General features: G+C 43.2%; 1 protein-coding gene across 4 annotated transcripts in view; it reads left to right on the forward strand.

Moving 5' to 3' along the window:
• Window positions 1-16,850, forward strand: part of DPP6 (dipeptidyl peptidase like 6) — a 2,254,101-nt gene that overhangs the window by 1,948,245 nt on the left and 289,006 nt on the right. For all 4 annotated transcript variants that reach the window (XM_078663245.1, XM_078663244.1, XM_078663246.1 and 1 more), the window contains exons 12-13: window positions 2,290-2,328; window positions 15,291-15,398. In XM_078663245.1, coding sequence (XP_078519371.1) covers window positions 2,290-2,328; window positions 15,291-15,398 — 147 coding nt within the window. The remainder of the gene's footprint in view (window positions 1-2,289; window positions 2,329-15,290; window positions 15,399-16,850) is intronic.

Consider the following 16,850-nt stretch of genomic DNA (forward strand, 5'->3'; position numbering starts at 1 on the left):
TAGTTTCATATTTCTCATGAGGGGTTGTTCCTAATGTTTCTATTTTAGCGAGGTCAAAAAGAGATCCCATCAGTGGCCTACTGATTTTGCTTGATTCCTTTTGTTTTTTCTAACGATTTTTATGTTATAGTTTGCTTGCACGATACAGCGGCTAGTCCGCATTTTATATATATGTCCTTTTTATTAGGGGTGTCCTCCGGTGTAGTCGGATGATCTACCTCTAATAAACGGTCCGGGCTGAACCAACTACCAACAAACGGGGCAGAGATAGGCATGACGGATTACAAAGGGGACAAAAGTCTGCACTACCTATCCTTCACTATCCGCAAAGACTAAACAGAGTATTGCGACTCTGTGCTTATTTGTGAATAGAGAATCACCCAAAGAGAACCAATTCTGAACGATCAATGTTCGGCCAAACAATCAATCAAATGAGGGATAAAAATAGGCACAACGGATTACAATGGGGGCTAAAGCCTGCGTTACCTATCCTTCACTATCTGCAAAGACTAAACAGAGTATTGCGACTCTGTGCTTGTTTGTAAATAGAGAATGAACCAAAGAGAACCAATTCCAAAACAGTAAATGCTTGGATAACAATCAATCAAATGGAGAGGGAAGCAGGCACGACGGATTACAACGGGGGCAAAGGCCTGCGTTACCTACCCTTCACTATCTGCAAAGAGAGAATACTCCTAAAAGAAAAGAGGGGGGGGCAGCGTTCAAAGCACATCAGCGTGCATAAACACGAATATGTTTTTACCTACCACGTACTTGACATTTTAAAGCTTTTGATATTTGCTATTAAAAAACCATTGAAATTCACTGAAAAAACCATAGGTTATAGACCATATATAGTTAGGAATTAGCATTTACAAAACCTTGAAAATTCACTGAAAAAACCATAGGTTATAGACCATATATAGTTAGGAATTAGCATTTAAAAAAACCTTATTTTACTCACACAAAACCATTGAAATTCCATATACAATTAGTTGCACTAACTATATATCGCGCACCCGCAATCCACTGCTGATGATGTCACATATTACATCATTCATGACATGGTCAGTGACATCACTGATGACATCTCAAATGACATCACTGATGACATCTCATTTGACATCAATGACCACATCACTGATGATATCATTCATGTGACAATACAATGCATCTCCTCACATTTTAATATAACCTCTGTTACACCCAGTGTTAAATACAGAGTATAATTTTTGAAACCATTGACACAACAATACTAGTTACTACATACGCACTCACTGATTCCTACGTCTACACACACATTCACTCATTCACCCATACAATCATTCATACATACAATCACTCATCTTTACAACACTATCATATGCACTCATACACCTATACAGACACTCACACTCTGCCACTCATCCATGGAGTTACTCACACACCTAGTCAGTCCTGTAAAGAATCAATCACACTTCCATTTTCTAATCTATACAGTTAAACATAGAGCACCTTACATTTTCAAACATATACTAACACATACTTACTCTCTTATACAATCATTGATACAAGTACACATTGATCTGCACAGAGTCACACACCTCCCAGCCAGCCACACACACACTCAGTCTCCCATACAAATACTTGGGCAATCAATCAATAACCCATATAGTTACTCATATAGCTACTGATCAACACATGCAGCAGTTTACAGAACAACAGACATAATGATGCACAAATTAAGACAGTTTATTCACTAACCCATGCACTCAGTGAGACACATTTAATCACTCACTCATACATTCAGTCATGCACCTACTAAATCCTTCGTCCAGACACTTATACATCCACTCATTCTTCAATATGTAAGACATATTTTAACTTTACAGAAACATACAGTCACTGGATGTTGTCATCAGTGATGTCATCAGTGATGTCATTTGAGATGTCATCAGTGATGTAATCAGTGATGTCACTGACCATGTCATGAATGATGTAATATGTGACATCATCAGCAGTGGATTGCGGGTGCGCGATATATAGTTAGTGCAACTAACTATATATGGAATTTCAATGGTTTTGTGTGAGTAAAATAAGGTTTTTTAAATGCTAATTCCTAACTATATATGGTCTATAACCTATGGTTTTTTCAGTGAATATATATATATATATATATGTTATCCTTTCTACCATTGTGAGGTGCAAATAGATTGCTGTCTTTTTTATTGTTACAAAGAGCTAGAAAACTAGACACTTGATGCATATCTTGGCCCTGTTCTAATCATTGTTTTTTTTTTTTCATTTTAGAAACATGAGGACGAAAGTGAAGCATGGCTGCACAGACAGGTAATACTTTCTCTTTACTTTTTTAATGGTGTCACAAGCAGAATACCAGATTCAGTTAAACGTATAATTAAATGGTCTAAATAAAAGCCAATGATTTTAGTAGACACTGTTTTGACAAAGTATTTTAAAAACAGCTCTTTTGGCAAGACAGATCTTGAAATGTGCGCCCATGATGAAATGCAGACAGCTCTATTTAAAAATCTATAAACATCCGCTACATGAATGAGGACGAGAATAATGAAGTGCCTATTGGATATGGAATGTGCAATGCATAATTAAGCACATTCAGTATAATGAGGGTTGGCATAGGCATTGAGACCGAGAAATGATGAATGCCGACTTTTCCGCTCATTTAGCCAAATTCGGTTTCTGAGCAGGGCTTGGGCACAGAAAGCGCACAATAATGTCCTTTTGAAACCCAGAGCATTACTGCTCTTAAGCTAGAATTTGATATGGGTTATTATAAGATTCTACAGCATTATGCGATCCTTTTCAATAGAGGAAATTACAGCTTTATTCTGCGTGTAGTGAAATACCATGCTCTTGGTAGCCTATGGTAACCAAGGTCGAATGCATTTATATGAACAGATATAAATACAGGAATTTAGTGAAAATATATGAAATTGTGATAGTTAAATAAGGGTCAGATTGCTTTAGTTCGTCCATAGATGCGAAAGGCGACAACTAAGAACTTTTCGAAATTTTATTATTATGTTATCACAGCTTACATAGCGCACTTCTATTATTTATATATGGCCTTGGAGCGCTAGTGATTACTGAGTCTAGGCGCTCTTTCTTTATAATTGTAGTAATTTTATCAATGGAAATTATAGGAAATAAAAAAATGCAAAGCGATGCAGTATCTATGATAGGAAGAAAGCAATGGGTTTTTGTCTTTTTCAGCTAATTATGGGGATGGTTTGATTAACCTACTTAGTGGTGGATGAAATGGCTTAGTTTTCAGAATGGTAGACTATTTTATGCTGGAAATAAAGTTACAACCGGAAAGGTTTATTTTTGTAGTTATGAAATTTTCTAATTTCATAAACACGGTGGAAGCGAAAATAATGTGAACTGTTGACCATTCCAAGACGATGACACTAAGCATGCACATGTATGCACCGCTTTACGTGTGGCGAGGCAGCGGCTGCAGATTCCTTTAAAAAGAAAAAGAAAACTTCCAGATAGTGCTTTAGGAAAATAAAATTGAAAAAACGGAGCAGAACAGGTGAGGGGGCATCGTGGAGCAATGGATGAACGAGGGTAGAGGGGTGGCAAGCATGTAAGCATGTGGAGGATTGATCCCAGGATAAACATTAAAATGAACGAATGCCAATTTGTGTGGGATTAGAGTGTACTCATCCGCCAAATGTCATGGACTGATCAACATATATTAGCCATTGCCAGCAGCCACCTTCTTCAGTAGCCGATGGTTCTATTAATGGCCGGACAGGCCTTTTATTCCACCGGGCATTTCCCCGTGGCTGGAGCCCGAGTTTGAAAGCCCAGGGCAGCTCCTGAAGCCTCTGTCACTTTCCCCAGCCCCTCGGGATTAATTGCATCAGGCACGGAATGTTTGGAGAGAGGCAAAGAAGGGACGGGGGAGGTAAAGAGAAAGTTATCCTTGAGTTAGAAGAGAGGGAGAGAGAGACATTAGATGGATGGAAAGAGTGAGATTGCACTAGGGGACGAAGGGAGTGGGGCTGGTTTCAGAATTTTTTCCAAGACTACTCTTGGGACCCCAGTACGGCCCTGGCTTTACTTGTATGTATGTATATGTGTGTGTGTGTGTTATAAAATGGCATGAGCTCTCGCCAGACAGCTAAAGATATCTGTAGGCAACAACTAAAAGGCTGTGGGTTTCTGCAACAGCTGTGGGAAGGTTCCTAATGTGTACTTACCACGGCTTAACACAGATGGATTGAATACAGGAAGTGAAAAACCTGGTGCTTTATGAAGCACCTCAAGCATGTGCACAAGATGACATTAACTTTTGTAATGTTCAAAAACAAGGGCAAACATGTTATTAGTGCTGAATTCCCATGGGGCAGGGTGCCTACATTTAACCTCGAGCTGTTGATCATAGATTGTATCAGTCTTTCAAACTGGTAAAAGGTACATTATCTTACACTAAGGCAGGGCATTCTGCTTTCAGTCTGAAAGGTGAATAGAACATAACTACAATAGATACAATATTGAATATCTTTAATAGTTAAATAATGTATAAATGTGGAAATTCATATATATATAAATTTCTTTATTCGGTTTTTGTCAATATAAAACCATTAAAGCAACAATATAAAATTTACAGCATAAAAATAGATCACAAAAAAAAGATTTTTAAAGATTCCTTCGGTGCCTGATGATACATTTAAAAAAATTCAATATATGATAACAGGTGCGCTCAGAGTCTAGCATCTGTAAGGAAATCATGGCCGGACGACATTGTCTGAAACCCCAGGCTTTTAGTAATGGAAATAGCCAGATTTTCCTGTGAGGGAGATGGTATTTGCAGAACAGTATCGTGTGCATACATGTTTGTGCAGAGGTCACATCACAGGGGCATAGAGTCAATTTTGATTCCCAAGTGTTAGTTTGCGGGAAAGCTACTAGTCTGTGAAACAGGTTGAGCCTAAACCTGGTCAAAAGCATCCTTTCGTATGAGTTAATTTCCAATGCAAGATAAGGCTGAATTTGTGGCGTTAGCTGTACCATGTTTGCGTGTTGTACAGATTGTTTATTTGCAAGCAGGATAATTCTGAGTGACTCTAGGTGACTCATTGCTTTCTGTTTCAGCTCTTTCTTGCTTATCTCTGTCAGAGACTGTGGTCTGGAATAAAGTCTTTCTAGACCCATATCTGTAAAGAATCGTTTGACATAGGTAAGCCAGGCTATCCTGTGCGCATTATCCAGGGCCATTGAATCCTCTAGAATTGCCTTGGTCAGCATGTTCTTATCGGATAACCATATGCGCCTCCAGAGTAGCAGTGGCTGGACTTTTATTAGGTCCTCTATGTAGGGAATTCCCAATTCCATGTGGCATGCGTATGTAGATGAGCACTTTGGAGCCGATAAAAGAAATCTTATAAAAGAGTTCTCAGCTATTTGAAGAGATCCAGCGTCAACATGCCCCCAGACGCCGGCCCCATATAGGGCAATGGCCAGGCATTTTGCAGAATAGATTTGTAGCATCTCCACTGGTGATCTCCTTCCAAGCCTTTGTGAGAAACTAATCAGGGCAGTATTGGCTCTCTTAAAAAGGAGTCTCCTCGACTCGATAGCTGCTTTCCAATTTAGTTTCTCGTCGATCATTATGCCCAAATAAGGATACTGTGGGGTTCTCTCAATGTTTTGATTATTTAGAGTAATGTTCTTTATTCGGTTTCTTCCTCCACCAGCCACCATTACAAACGTTTTTTTCACATTTATGTGCAGGTCTAATGCGCCCATGAAATCAGCATATTTATTTAGGGATTTCTGAAGTTCTATGGGGGTGCGTGCCAGGATGACCGCGTCATCCGCGTAGAGCAGTGCCGGGATCATGCGTTGTTTTAGTCTTGGGAGGTCCTGCCCCCCTCTCAGCATTTTCTCTTCTAATCCATTTGTGTACAAGGAGAAGAGGAAGGGGGCTAGGACGCACCCCTGCCTGACTCCTCGCTCTACCTTGAATGACGCAGTAAGCTCTCCCTTTATTCCATAACGCACTCGCGCGGAAGCATCGGTATATAGTTCCCTTAGGAAGTCCAGTAGTGGGGGATCTACTCCCATGTTTCGCAGAAGAGTCCATAGCTTTGAATGGGAAACGCAATCGAAAGCAGAGGACAAGTCCACGTATACCATGTACATTGTCCCCTGCTTTGCGTGTATATACTTGGACACAATTAGACTTAGATTGAGGGCCTGTTCTACGGTACCAAACCCTTCTCTGAAACCGAATTGAAGGTCCGATAATATCTTGCTGTCATCAGCCCATTGCTGGAGTTGTTCCAGGATTACTCTGCCAACTACTTTTCCTGTGGAATCTAATAAGGAGATCGGTCAATAGCATTTAACGTCTTCACGATCCCCCTTTTTGAAAATGGGTACCATAACGAAGTTGGACCAAGACTCCATTAAGCCCAGTCTCGCTGTTGCAGTGCATACTCTGGTGAGTATGGGGGCCCAAAGATCCAGATGTTGTTTAAAGAGATCCACAGGGACCCCATCTGGCCCTGGGGCCTTGCCCCCTTTGCTTAGATTCAGCGCTTTCAGAACCTCGGGGATATCAAACTGCAGGTTTATTGGAAAGTTGACAGGAGGATGAGGGTAAGCTGTTTCTTCATTTAATGATGTTAATTTGAATATATTAGAGAAATGATTTACCCAAGTTTCCTCTTCTATCGCTACGTCGATCTGAGGTCTGTTAGAGTCTGAGAGAAAAGGGGTTTCCACAATCCGCCAGAAAGACTCACTGTTTTTTGTGAGGATGCTTTTGTGTAAATCATTCCATAAGGACTGTTTCAACTCCTGTTTTCTTTGTTTCCTGACCTTTTTATACTGGAGTCTTAGATGTTTAATCAATTGTTTGTCTCTTGTTGGTTGTCTGAGGGCCTCTTTTAGCTTGTTTAGTGAGGTGGTGCAGTCGTGGTTAAACCAGCCTGGATTTGTTGAATTATTTGGTTTGTTTTCCCTAGTCAGCAGTAGTTTGATTTTATCCAAAATAATCCTGAAGTTTACAAGAACGTTGTTATCATCAGAGTCCGGATCTAAGCATTTTATTATGTAAGGGTATAGAGTCTTTATTATGTTGCTGCTTAGTTGGATTGGATCAATTTTACTCCATTTCACCGTAAAGCCATTTACTTTGCCCACCTCTAGTCGATTTTGGGAAAGGGTATGTGCGATTATGGTTGTCTGTGTTGGGTGATTTAGAAGGTCCAAGTCCACTCTGAGGGCTGAGTGGTCGCTTAGGTTGTTTGCCATTAGGATAAGGTCCGTGGTAAGCTCTCTCAGCCCGTCCGTTGAGAGGACATAATCAACCGTTGTCTCATGTCCCCTCCCTAAATATGTAGGGCAGAAAGTATTATCATCCGGGTTTTGCTTGTTTATTACTGACAATTCCAGGTCTATAAGGAGATTGTTCATCGCCTCCCCTTTTCCATCGTGAGTGAAATGAGCAAGTGGGTTATCCTGTTCGTCCACCATCCCACAATTATGGTTATTCAAATGCGGGCAGGGATGTATGTTGAAGTCACCTCCCCATAGTAGGTGGACGGTGGCTTTCTTTCCATATAATGTAATGGATCTTGCGATTTTTTCCTGGATTGTCAAGAGAATTTTAATAAACTTGTCCTCTTCTAAGTTGTTATAGAGGTTTACTAGGATGACAATAAGTTCTTTGCCAACTGAGATGGAAAGTAATTGGTAGTTTGGTGTATTCTCACTTTTAAGAAGTTTCAGGTTAGGGATTGTATTCGCTATATAGGTGGCCAAACCCCCCTTGGGTCTGCCCGCGATGCTGGGAAGTGCTGGGGAAAAAAGGGTTTTGTAAGCTGCAATGTGTAGCTCTTTTGTGGCCCATGTTTCCTGGAGGCATATTATTTTGCCATTCTCTAAGAATTTGGCTGCTGAACCATCTTCTATTTTGGGGCGGAGTCCCGCTATGTTCCAGAAAATGACCGACAGAGAACATAAGCTGTTATCTTGTCTTTTCGTCATATTCCTTTCCGAGGCCTGAGATGATATGGTTAGTTTATCATTAGCGGGAACTGGTGATGGTCAATCGACCATCTCCAGACTGCTATATCGATTCATTGTTGGAATGCCCTGCCAGTTTTCCCAGTATGGTGTGTCTCCGTATCTAGGTCTGTACTGCTGCTGTGAAGGAGCACCCCATTGTTCCCAGTCTCTTCTTCTGTTACGGTGTCCCATTACCTGCCATGGGCCGTCCTGTTGATGGTAATTTTGGTCAGCCGCCCACCAGGAGGGCTCTTGGACGTTCTGCTGTGGGGGGATTTTGAATCCAGCATTAGTAAAATCCCAGGGCTGTGGGACTGGTTTACGCCAAAAGTTGTTTTCTTCGTGAAAATGGCCATTATAATGCTTTTAGGGATAAAAAAAGGAGAGACTCTTTGTGTCTATGCCCCCAGTTGAGTTATGTTGATCCCAAGAGCATATATATTCAGCGACTTTGGGGTCCTCAAAAGTGATAACAATGCAATCACCCTGTATTCCTTTTTTTGTATGTCCCACCCATGGGGTCCTACTAACTGTGGCTATCCTACTTATCCGATTAGGAGGAGAAGGGCGATTTATATTCAGCCAATGCTGGACTTTATTCTTTAGTGACCAGTTTGGCTCCGTTGTCTCCCCTACTAGTTCTGGTACCCCCGTCATTACAACCACGAATGGCGATGCTTCAGGTGGTAGATGCATATAGGATCTAGCTTCGGGAGCTCCTCGCGTGATACCTTTATTTACCATGGGATTTAGTTTACTCTGAGGAATATTTGTAGCAAGTGGCGTTTTAGGGGCTGGCGTGGCTACTTTTGTTGGTTTTGTAACAGGAACTTTCGGAAGTGAATTGGGGTTTGGGGTTGGAATCGTTATTACCGGGAGCGGTTTGTCAACTACTGGATTTTTTGCGACCGGCTGTGGGTTTGTTACGGGGCAGGTTTGAATAGCTTTTTTGTTTTGTAGGGAGAATACAGGTTGATTATTTATTCCCTTTTTTTTGGGTTTCACATGCCAAATTAGATTGCAAAGAATTGATAATTATTAACATTTGGGTCTCGATATTTATTAACCTTCTTTCAAAGGGTTGAAGTAAAGATTTTATTTCCGAGGTAATGTTATTTACCAGATCAGGAGTATCTGGTTCATTGCTGTGGGGAATTATAACAGGTGAACCTATAGCAGTAGTTTTTATGTTATTGTTAGGTGAAGAGTGGTGTACCAGAACCTGGTGATTAGTAATATCCGCCACTCTTGGGGGCGAACACGCCAGGTTTGGAGGCGTAATTAGGTCAGTTGTCTCAGCTGTTTCAATTCCATTGTCTGCGTCTACATTTCCCTTATCCTTCCTTTTCTTAACAGCCCCCTCCCCCCTCCCTCCTCCCTCTTGCTTGTCTAACTTCTTCTGGTGTGTGCTCAAGTAAGAGTTTGGGTGTTTTTTCTAAGTCGGTGTTAGTAGATGAAAAGGAAAGTTGAGAGGCTGAGAGATCTACGTTATTCGGGAGACTGTGCCTTTTAATTCCTTCAGATGGTCCGACTAAGGCTTTCTCTACCTCTGGAGTTCTTGCTGTGGCCAATGGGCCCATGGAGGAGCGTCTCGCATTCGCGAGGTCTGTAGATACTCTTCGCTCTATTAGGCTGATGCTCTGATCAATAAAGGTGTTAGCCTTAGTGAGAAAATCGTCCATTGGACCTAGAAGTTGTTCTCCTATCCCTCCCTTTTTTGATTTCTTCGATTTGTGGCTCCTAGTATTCATTTTCAATGGAAAGGATTAGGAGATGTTACAATCGGTGATATACAGTTGGATGATGTAGGTACGAGGACTTAGAGGGAGAGCCCGGCCCGGTCTCCTCACGTTCTCGAACGGCCTCAAACGGCCCGCTCTTTGCCCGGTCTTCGCCCCGGGCTCCGTCCCGCGCGCGTCCCGCGTCGCGGAGGAGATGATGACAGTGAAATACGTGTAGGCGGTGGGCATGCCCGCCGGGGGAAGAGGCACCAGCTTGGCTGACTGTGGAATGCTGGTCCTCGCAGTCCCCCGGTCGGTGCCCTCCGCGCTAGAACTCGCCTCTGAGCCTCAACCCACAGGACTCCAGCTGGGAGCGATGACAGGTCTTGCCGGTTGCAAGACACGCTCACACCAGCGAGTCCGCTGCGGTGGGGAGGCTGTATTTCCGAAGGAGTTGCAGGCGATGTTGGGTTAGATCCGTGGCAGGCAGCAAGGAGCAAAAAAGACACTGTGAGCGGCACCCGCGAAGCGGGTGTCGCGAAAGGTAATGAAGCCGGGAGGCGGTGGGCGTGGCCGCCGGGGGAAGAGGCACCAGCTGGGCTGACTGTGGAATGCTGGTCCTCGCAGTCCCCCGGTCGGTGCCCTCCGCGCTAGAACTCGCCTCTGAGCCTCAACCCACAGGACTCCAGCTGGGAGCGATGACAGGTCTTGCCGGTTGCAAGACACGCTCACACCAGCGAGTCCGCTGCAGTGGGGAGGCTGTATTTCCGAAGGAGTTGCATGCGATGTCGGGTTTTATCCGTGGCAGGCAGAAAGGTGCAAAAAAGACACTGTGAGCGGCACCCGCGAAGCGGGTGTCGCGAAAGGTAATGAAGCCGGGAGGTGGTGGGCGTGGCCGCCGGGGGAAGAGGCACCAGCTGGGCTGACTGTGGAATGCTGGTCCTCGCAGTCCCCCGGTCGGTGCCCTCCGCGCTAGAACTCGCCTCTGAGCCTCAACCCACAGGACTCCAGCTGGGAGCGATGACAGGTCTTGCCGGTTGCAAGACACGCTCACACCAGCGAGTCCGCTGCGGTGGGGAGGCTGTATTTCCGAAGGAGTTGCAGGCGATGTTGGGTTAGATCCGTGGCAGGCAGCAAGGAGCAAAAAAGACACTGTGAGCGGCACCCAAATTCATATGTTTGGATGCCATTATCATAAATGGGTGAGGATAATTTCCTTCTAAATGCTTGAAATTAGATTTCCTATTACAGATGCATTGATGTCACAAAGAGTCTAATTAGGAGTCTGGCAGTCTGAGGACCGCCATACTCGCGGAGACGCGGCGATGGCAGTCCATCTGCCGTCGCACTGGTGCTCCGACCTCCCCATTACAAGTAAGGCAGTCAAACTGCCATTGCAGCGCGTATGCCACCAGGGAGCTGCCGTTCCCTGGCAGTGGCGTGGCGGTGTAGAGGCAGCAATATGCTTGCCGGAACCGCTGTGGTCCCGCCTAACATATTACGAGTTTTCTCTCCGCCACAGTTTTCATGGCAGTTCCTCCTCCATGAAAATTGTGGTGGAGAGGAAACAAAGGGGGCGCTATGGGGTCCACTTGTGCCTCTGGGGTCTGGGGTGCATGCAGGGGGGCACAACATGTTCCCCCTGTGTACATGCACCACAGTTCTTACACGGTATGGACTTTACAATCCATGCCGTACAGGAACTGTTTTTGGCGTTCCCATTTTCAGAGGCACCGCTGTAGGACTGACAAAAAAAGTCTGCCAGACATGAGAAACATTCGTAATCTGACCGGCAGCCTCACCACCGGTGTGGCAGTGCCAGAGTAGGCAGCTAACATGGAGGTCCGCCTCCGCACCGCCAATTCGGGCCCAAGTGTCTGCTAACTACAGGCCTATATCATTACTACCTGCCCCTGCCAAGGTGCTAGAAAAACTTGCACACCAACAACTTCCTGGTTTTCTTGAGACCCATGGCCTTCTCCACACTTCCCAGCATGGATTCAGGACGGGCCATAGTACCGAGTCGGCACTGATTGAAATGGCCGATTCCGTACGGGGGTTCAAGAGCGGTGTTGGTGCTGCTCGATTTATCGGCAGCTTTTGACACCGTCTCTCACCCCGTCCTGATTGACCGCCTTAGGTCTAAGGGCATTCAAGGAAAGGCTCTGGATTGGTTGTCCTCCTTTCTTACCAATTGGACACAGGCAGTGTCTACACCCCCTTTCATGTCCAATCATCGCCCATTAAAATGGGGAGTCCCCCAGGGCTCGGCACTGAGTCCTTTATTATTTAACGTGTACTTTTCCCCACTTGCAGAACTTATCTCGGAGCTGGGAATTAAGGTCATCTCATATGCAGACGATATTCAACTCCTGTTTGCCTATGATGATATCCCTACTGCAACCACATTTGACCCATTAAAAAACTGTCTTCGTAAGATTGCTCAGTGGATGGATGATAATTTCCTCCGACTTAATGCGGGAAAAACGGAGGTCTTATTCTTTCATCAGCCATCACCATTGGATTCTAACCTCTGGTGGCCACTCGACCTAAGCTCTGCCCCCCTCCCGAAGGAATCAGTTAGAAACTTGGGGGTTAGATGGGACACCACCCTTTCTTTTAAAAATCAAGTTCAATCAGTGTCCTTCTGCTTTTTGAAGATTAGGATGATTAAGAAATGTATTAATTTTCTCCCCTCCAACACCAGGAAAACGATTGTTCAGGCCCTTATCAACTCGCATTTGGATTATGCGAATGGTCTTTACTTGGGGCTGGCTTCTGGCCTCTTAGATAGGCTTCAGATAGTCCAAAACGCAGCAGTTCGGTTAGTTTGTGGTATCTCTCTGCGAGAGCACATTTCTCCCCACCGACGGGCACTGCATTGGCTACCGATCCAAAGAAGAGCCGAATTTAAGGCTCTTACCCTAGCTCATCGTTCACTCAGGGGTAAAGGATGCGTCTATCTGTCCTCCTGTCTCCAGCCCTATAGCAATGCTAGGAGTCTCCGTTCTAGCTCTCAACACTTGCTGTCTACTCCTAGATACAAAACAGCTTGTTCAGGGGGCAAAACTTTTCAGGTCAACGCTTCTGGCCTATGGAACAAACTGCCTGTTTCTGTTCGTATAATAAAAGATGAAATACCCTTCCCTAGAGCTCTAGAAACTCTCCTCTTCTGTTAACGTTCCCCTCAATCGAGTAAGATCCTGCACAGCTGCTGAAGCGCCGGGACACCCCGTTGGGGTAGCTGCGCGCTATTTAAAACACACTAAATAAATAAATAAGATAAATAAAATAAGTGTCTGTAGTAAGAAAATTCACCTTGTTACTTGCTTGTAATAACTTGTCAAATGAGAGTTGCCATGTTATCACATTTCTCACTTTTATTTTCTGCTGCTTCTGGGTTTTAAGGCTCCTCTCCTCCCTCATAGCAACCTCACCTTCTGCAACAATATTTCAAAATTGCCTCCCGCTGCCTCTGTTACTCCATTTCTAAGAGAAGAGATTTTGGAGGGAATAATAGTGGATGAGGTAAAATCTAGAGTACTCTCTTGGCGTCTGGAACAGAAAAAGACCCAGGCAATATATGGGAAATTAAACAGACCCCCCATTTGTACATTAAGAAATACATTGGAGGGCACTTCTGAGTTTAAGTGCACCTAAAAGCACTCTGCCTGAGGCCTTGTGCCTCTGAATGGCTACAAAATTCTTTGGCGGCTTACAATATCCTTATGAAACACAGTTCAGCTTCATTATCTCACATACTAAATAACTAATCTTATAATAGAATGAACCTCATGATTACATTAGGCAGCATTAATATAGATTCATGCGGGAAGTGATGGGAAAAACCCTATGCCTTAGCTTCGGCCAGGGTAGCAGTGATTTGGTTGCCCATGCACAAGTTTCTACAAGTCACAGCCACTTGACAGTTTGCCACTCTATAAATCAAAATATTTGTAGCAGTAAGGGAGACATGCATTAACCTTTTCATGTCTGTTTAATTTGTTCTGTATTTTGGGAAGCCTAATTGGTCATTATTTCAGCCAATCCCATTGCCTCGATGAAGCAGGATCCAAAATCTAATGGTGGAGTACATTAAATCTCTTGGCTGAAATTGGTTGAGCAGAATCATGGGACCCCACATTGCTCCCTTATTTGCACACTCTAATGCACATGGGAAGGCATGTACTTGCTGCCACTAATTTTCTGTTATGCTCATAGTACGATGATATTTAGAAATAACATTATAAGAACCTATAGACAAGGATAGTAACACAAACAAAACTGAATGTAGTGTGACCAATTTTGTGATATCACAGTTTACATAAAATGATAATACCGCCACATGTGCCTGCTGCCATAATGGTTGAAAACAAAAAATGCTTTGTGCACACTTTGGGGTCGAGTACGATCTGTCTCGGAATGCTTTCCGACTGAATCGGATACGGTTAGTCAGAGCGACCAATTACGATGCAGCAGTAATCTTCCGTATGTGGTTTGGTCGGAATCCCATTGAATACAATGGGAGCCTTTGTTCGAATACACAGGCTCCCATTGAAGAATGGGGTAGCTGGGGAAAATCGTGCACCCTGTAGCAGGCACCCCTTGGTGCCTGCCACACTGTGCATGGTTGGAAAGGAGGGTCCCTTGGGTACCCCCACAAAACCGATTTGGAAGGCCCAAGGTAAAGGGGGGCTTGCTACTGGCCCCCAAAGTCAGCTTCCGACAGCTGATCTGAGTCGGAACAACCCATTGGGAAGGGTTGTCCGAATCTGTTATCGTAATCGCTCGTTCGGAAAGCTTCAGAGTAATTCGGAAACGCGGCCCGTAGAAACACACGATTCGGCTACGAATGACTTGGACTTTCTGAATGCCATTTGGTTCGGATTCGGAACTGATGCAGAAAGTATGAATGTTGTAATCAATCGTTCGGAATGATTTCCAAATCGGTCGGAAACCAGCCTTCCGAATCCAATATGGAGGCCTTCTGAATGACATCGTAAAAGATCCCTTAGCCTGTAATAAACCTTTATGCAAATAGCAACTTCACCAAAATCCACCACTAGGTTGAAAATATTGATTGCAAACACAATACCAGATGCTATCACTGCACAAGATGCTGTTAAACCTCTTATACACATGGTCATCGTGATATAGGTTCTCTCCCTCGTTAAAAGCCCTCACCTTTGGCTGGTGTCTATAACTCGGGTTCAAGGCTGTTAACAACCATTATATACATCAACAATGAGCTATAACACTATATTAAGGTCTATGTTCTCACCATCTGGATGTTGTTTTTGATGGCAGTGCACTTTACAAGTTCCTGTTACAATTATAAATATTGTTTCACAAATTTTGCATGCACCCCGGATGGTCAGTCAGTGATCACCTCGAAGTTATAGAAAACTTTTGGAAAGTATTAATTCTGATGTTGAAAAAATAAAAAATAAAAATGTGTCAAAATTAGAAGAGTAACTTCTATTGAAAAATCCTAATATGCGTTGCTCGCAACTTTTTTTCCAGAATGAAGAGCCAATTTTCTCAAAAGATGGAAGGAAGTTTTTCTTTGTGCGTGCTATCCCCCAAGCAGGACGAGGGAAGTTCTACCATATTACCATGTTCTCATCACAGGTAAGACTGTTTTCATTACCGTTATTTACATAAACTTGGAACTGACTCTAAGAGACTCTTCTCCTATTTTAAAGTAAATGTGTCATCATATAATTCTATTGAAGGTGTTTATCTGTGTGAGTTTTATCAAACATTCTTCATATTGGCACAACATATAAATTACCCCCTTGATACATACAATATTGCACATAGTACATTTGTAATCAAGTACCTGGTAGATTTAAGACTTATTCGAGAAGTCAATATCTCCTTATTGGTAGAGAATTTGAAAATGAAGACTTACTTGCAATTTGCAGAATTTCCTGGTAAAGGAAGAAGTTCCTTCTTCATATGCCAAGTTGGACTGAATTGGGATGCACTTTGTGCCTCTCTGGCAGCTTTAGTGACCAGACCATGTGCAATGGACATGCCGCAGAGAACAGTGGGCACGTTTTAGACTACCACCAACTCCATCATAGAGGTCCTGCACACTCCATACTTGAGAGACTCTTACAAGTGGTTGTTTTCCGCCACACAATTTTTTCAAAAATCAAGGGATCAGCAGTTAAAATGTGTTCCTTTGTTTAAATACAATTCAGCACATTCTTAATGAATGGGAACTGCAAATATGTGGGCCCAAAATTCAGTAATGAGATTGGGGTGTACGAGTCCCTTAATCATAATTATGTACCAGCTTTAGAGCTCTAAACCAGATATCACATGATCTTTAGGTTGCGATGCCAAGAACCAGCCACCTATAATTTTTTCACACCAGCTGAAGCCTGCTTATTTGGATTTTGGAGCATCCCCATTAATTAAATTAGCATGGTTCCTTCCTGCTTAAAAGATGGCTGATTCAGTTAAGCACTCTTTGTTGACATCTGTGTGTGACTTGCATAATCCAATTCCAAGGCCAACTAGTCCATCTGAAGTTGAAACATTGAATACCAATAGATTATGTTGTACAACTTTTTATTTTGTAGTGCTTAGACATTGCAAACTTGCATACATAGTTTTATTTTAAAAAAAAGAGCAAGTGATTATCAAAGAATCATTCTGTTATGGTTCAAGGCAATAAACAGTGACGGTCACAATATGAATTTCTAATTACATTAACTAATCGCTTGGGAAATGTGGGCTTAAATGGGTGACACTTTTCATAAAATCACCCTTACATGTTCATTCACTGGGCTTGGTTCAGTTCTGATGAAGGGGAGCAAGGACCTGAAGTGACTGCCTCCATATTTGTTATAAGATTCTCTGTTTCTGCCCTGCCTAATGCCAGCCAGCGTGCTGGCATGCAGGCCAGAGGCGCAACTAGACTCAAATTTGGGGGGGGGGGGGGGGTTTGTGGCTAAGAATTCAGGGGATAGAATACATATTTCAACACATTTACAGAAAGAACTCAATTCAAACCGAAATTGTGTTTTCTTTAAAAAAAAGAAGATAAAAAAAAGGAAAAAGGAGTAAGAA

The sequence above is a fragment of the Lissotriton helveticus genome, chromosome 10, assembly GCF_964261635.1.
Source record: "Lissotriton helveticus chromosome 10, aLisHel1.1, whole genome shotgun sequence".
NCBI lineage: Eukaryota > Metazoa > Chordata > Amphibia > Caudata > Salamandridae > Lissotriton > Lissotriton helveticus.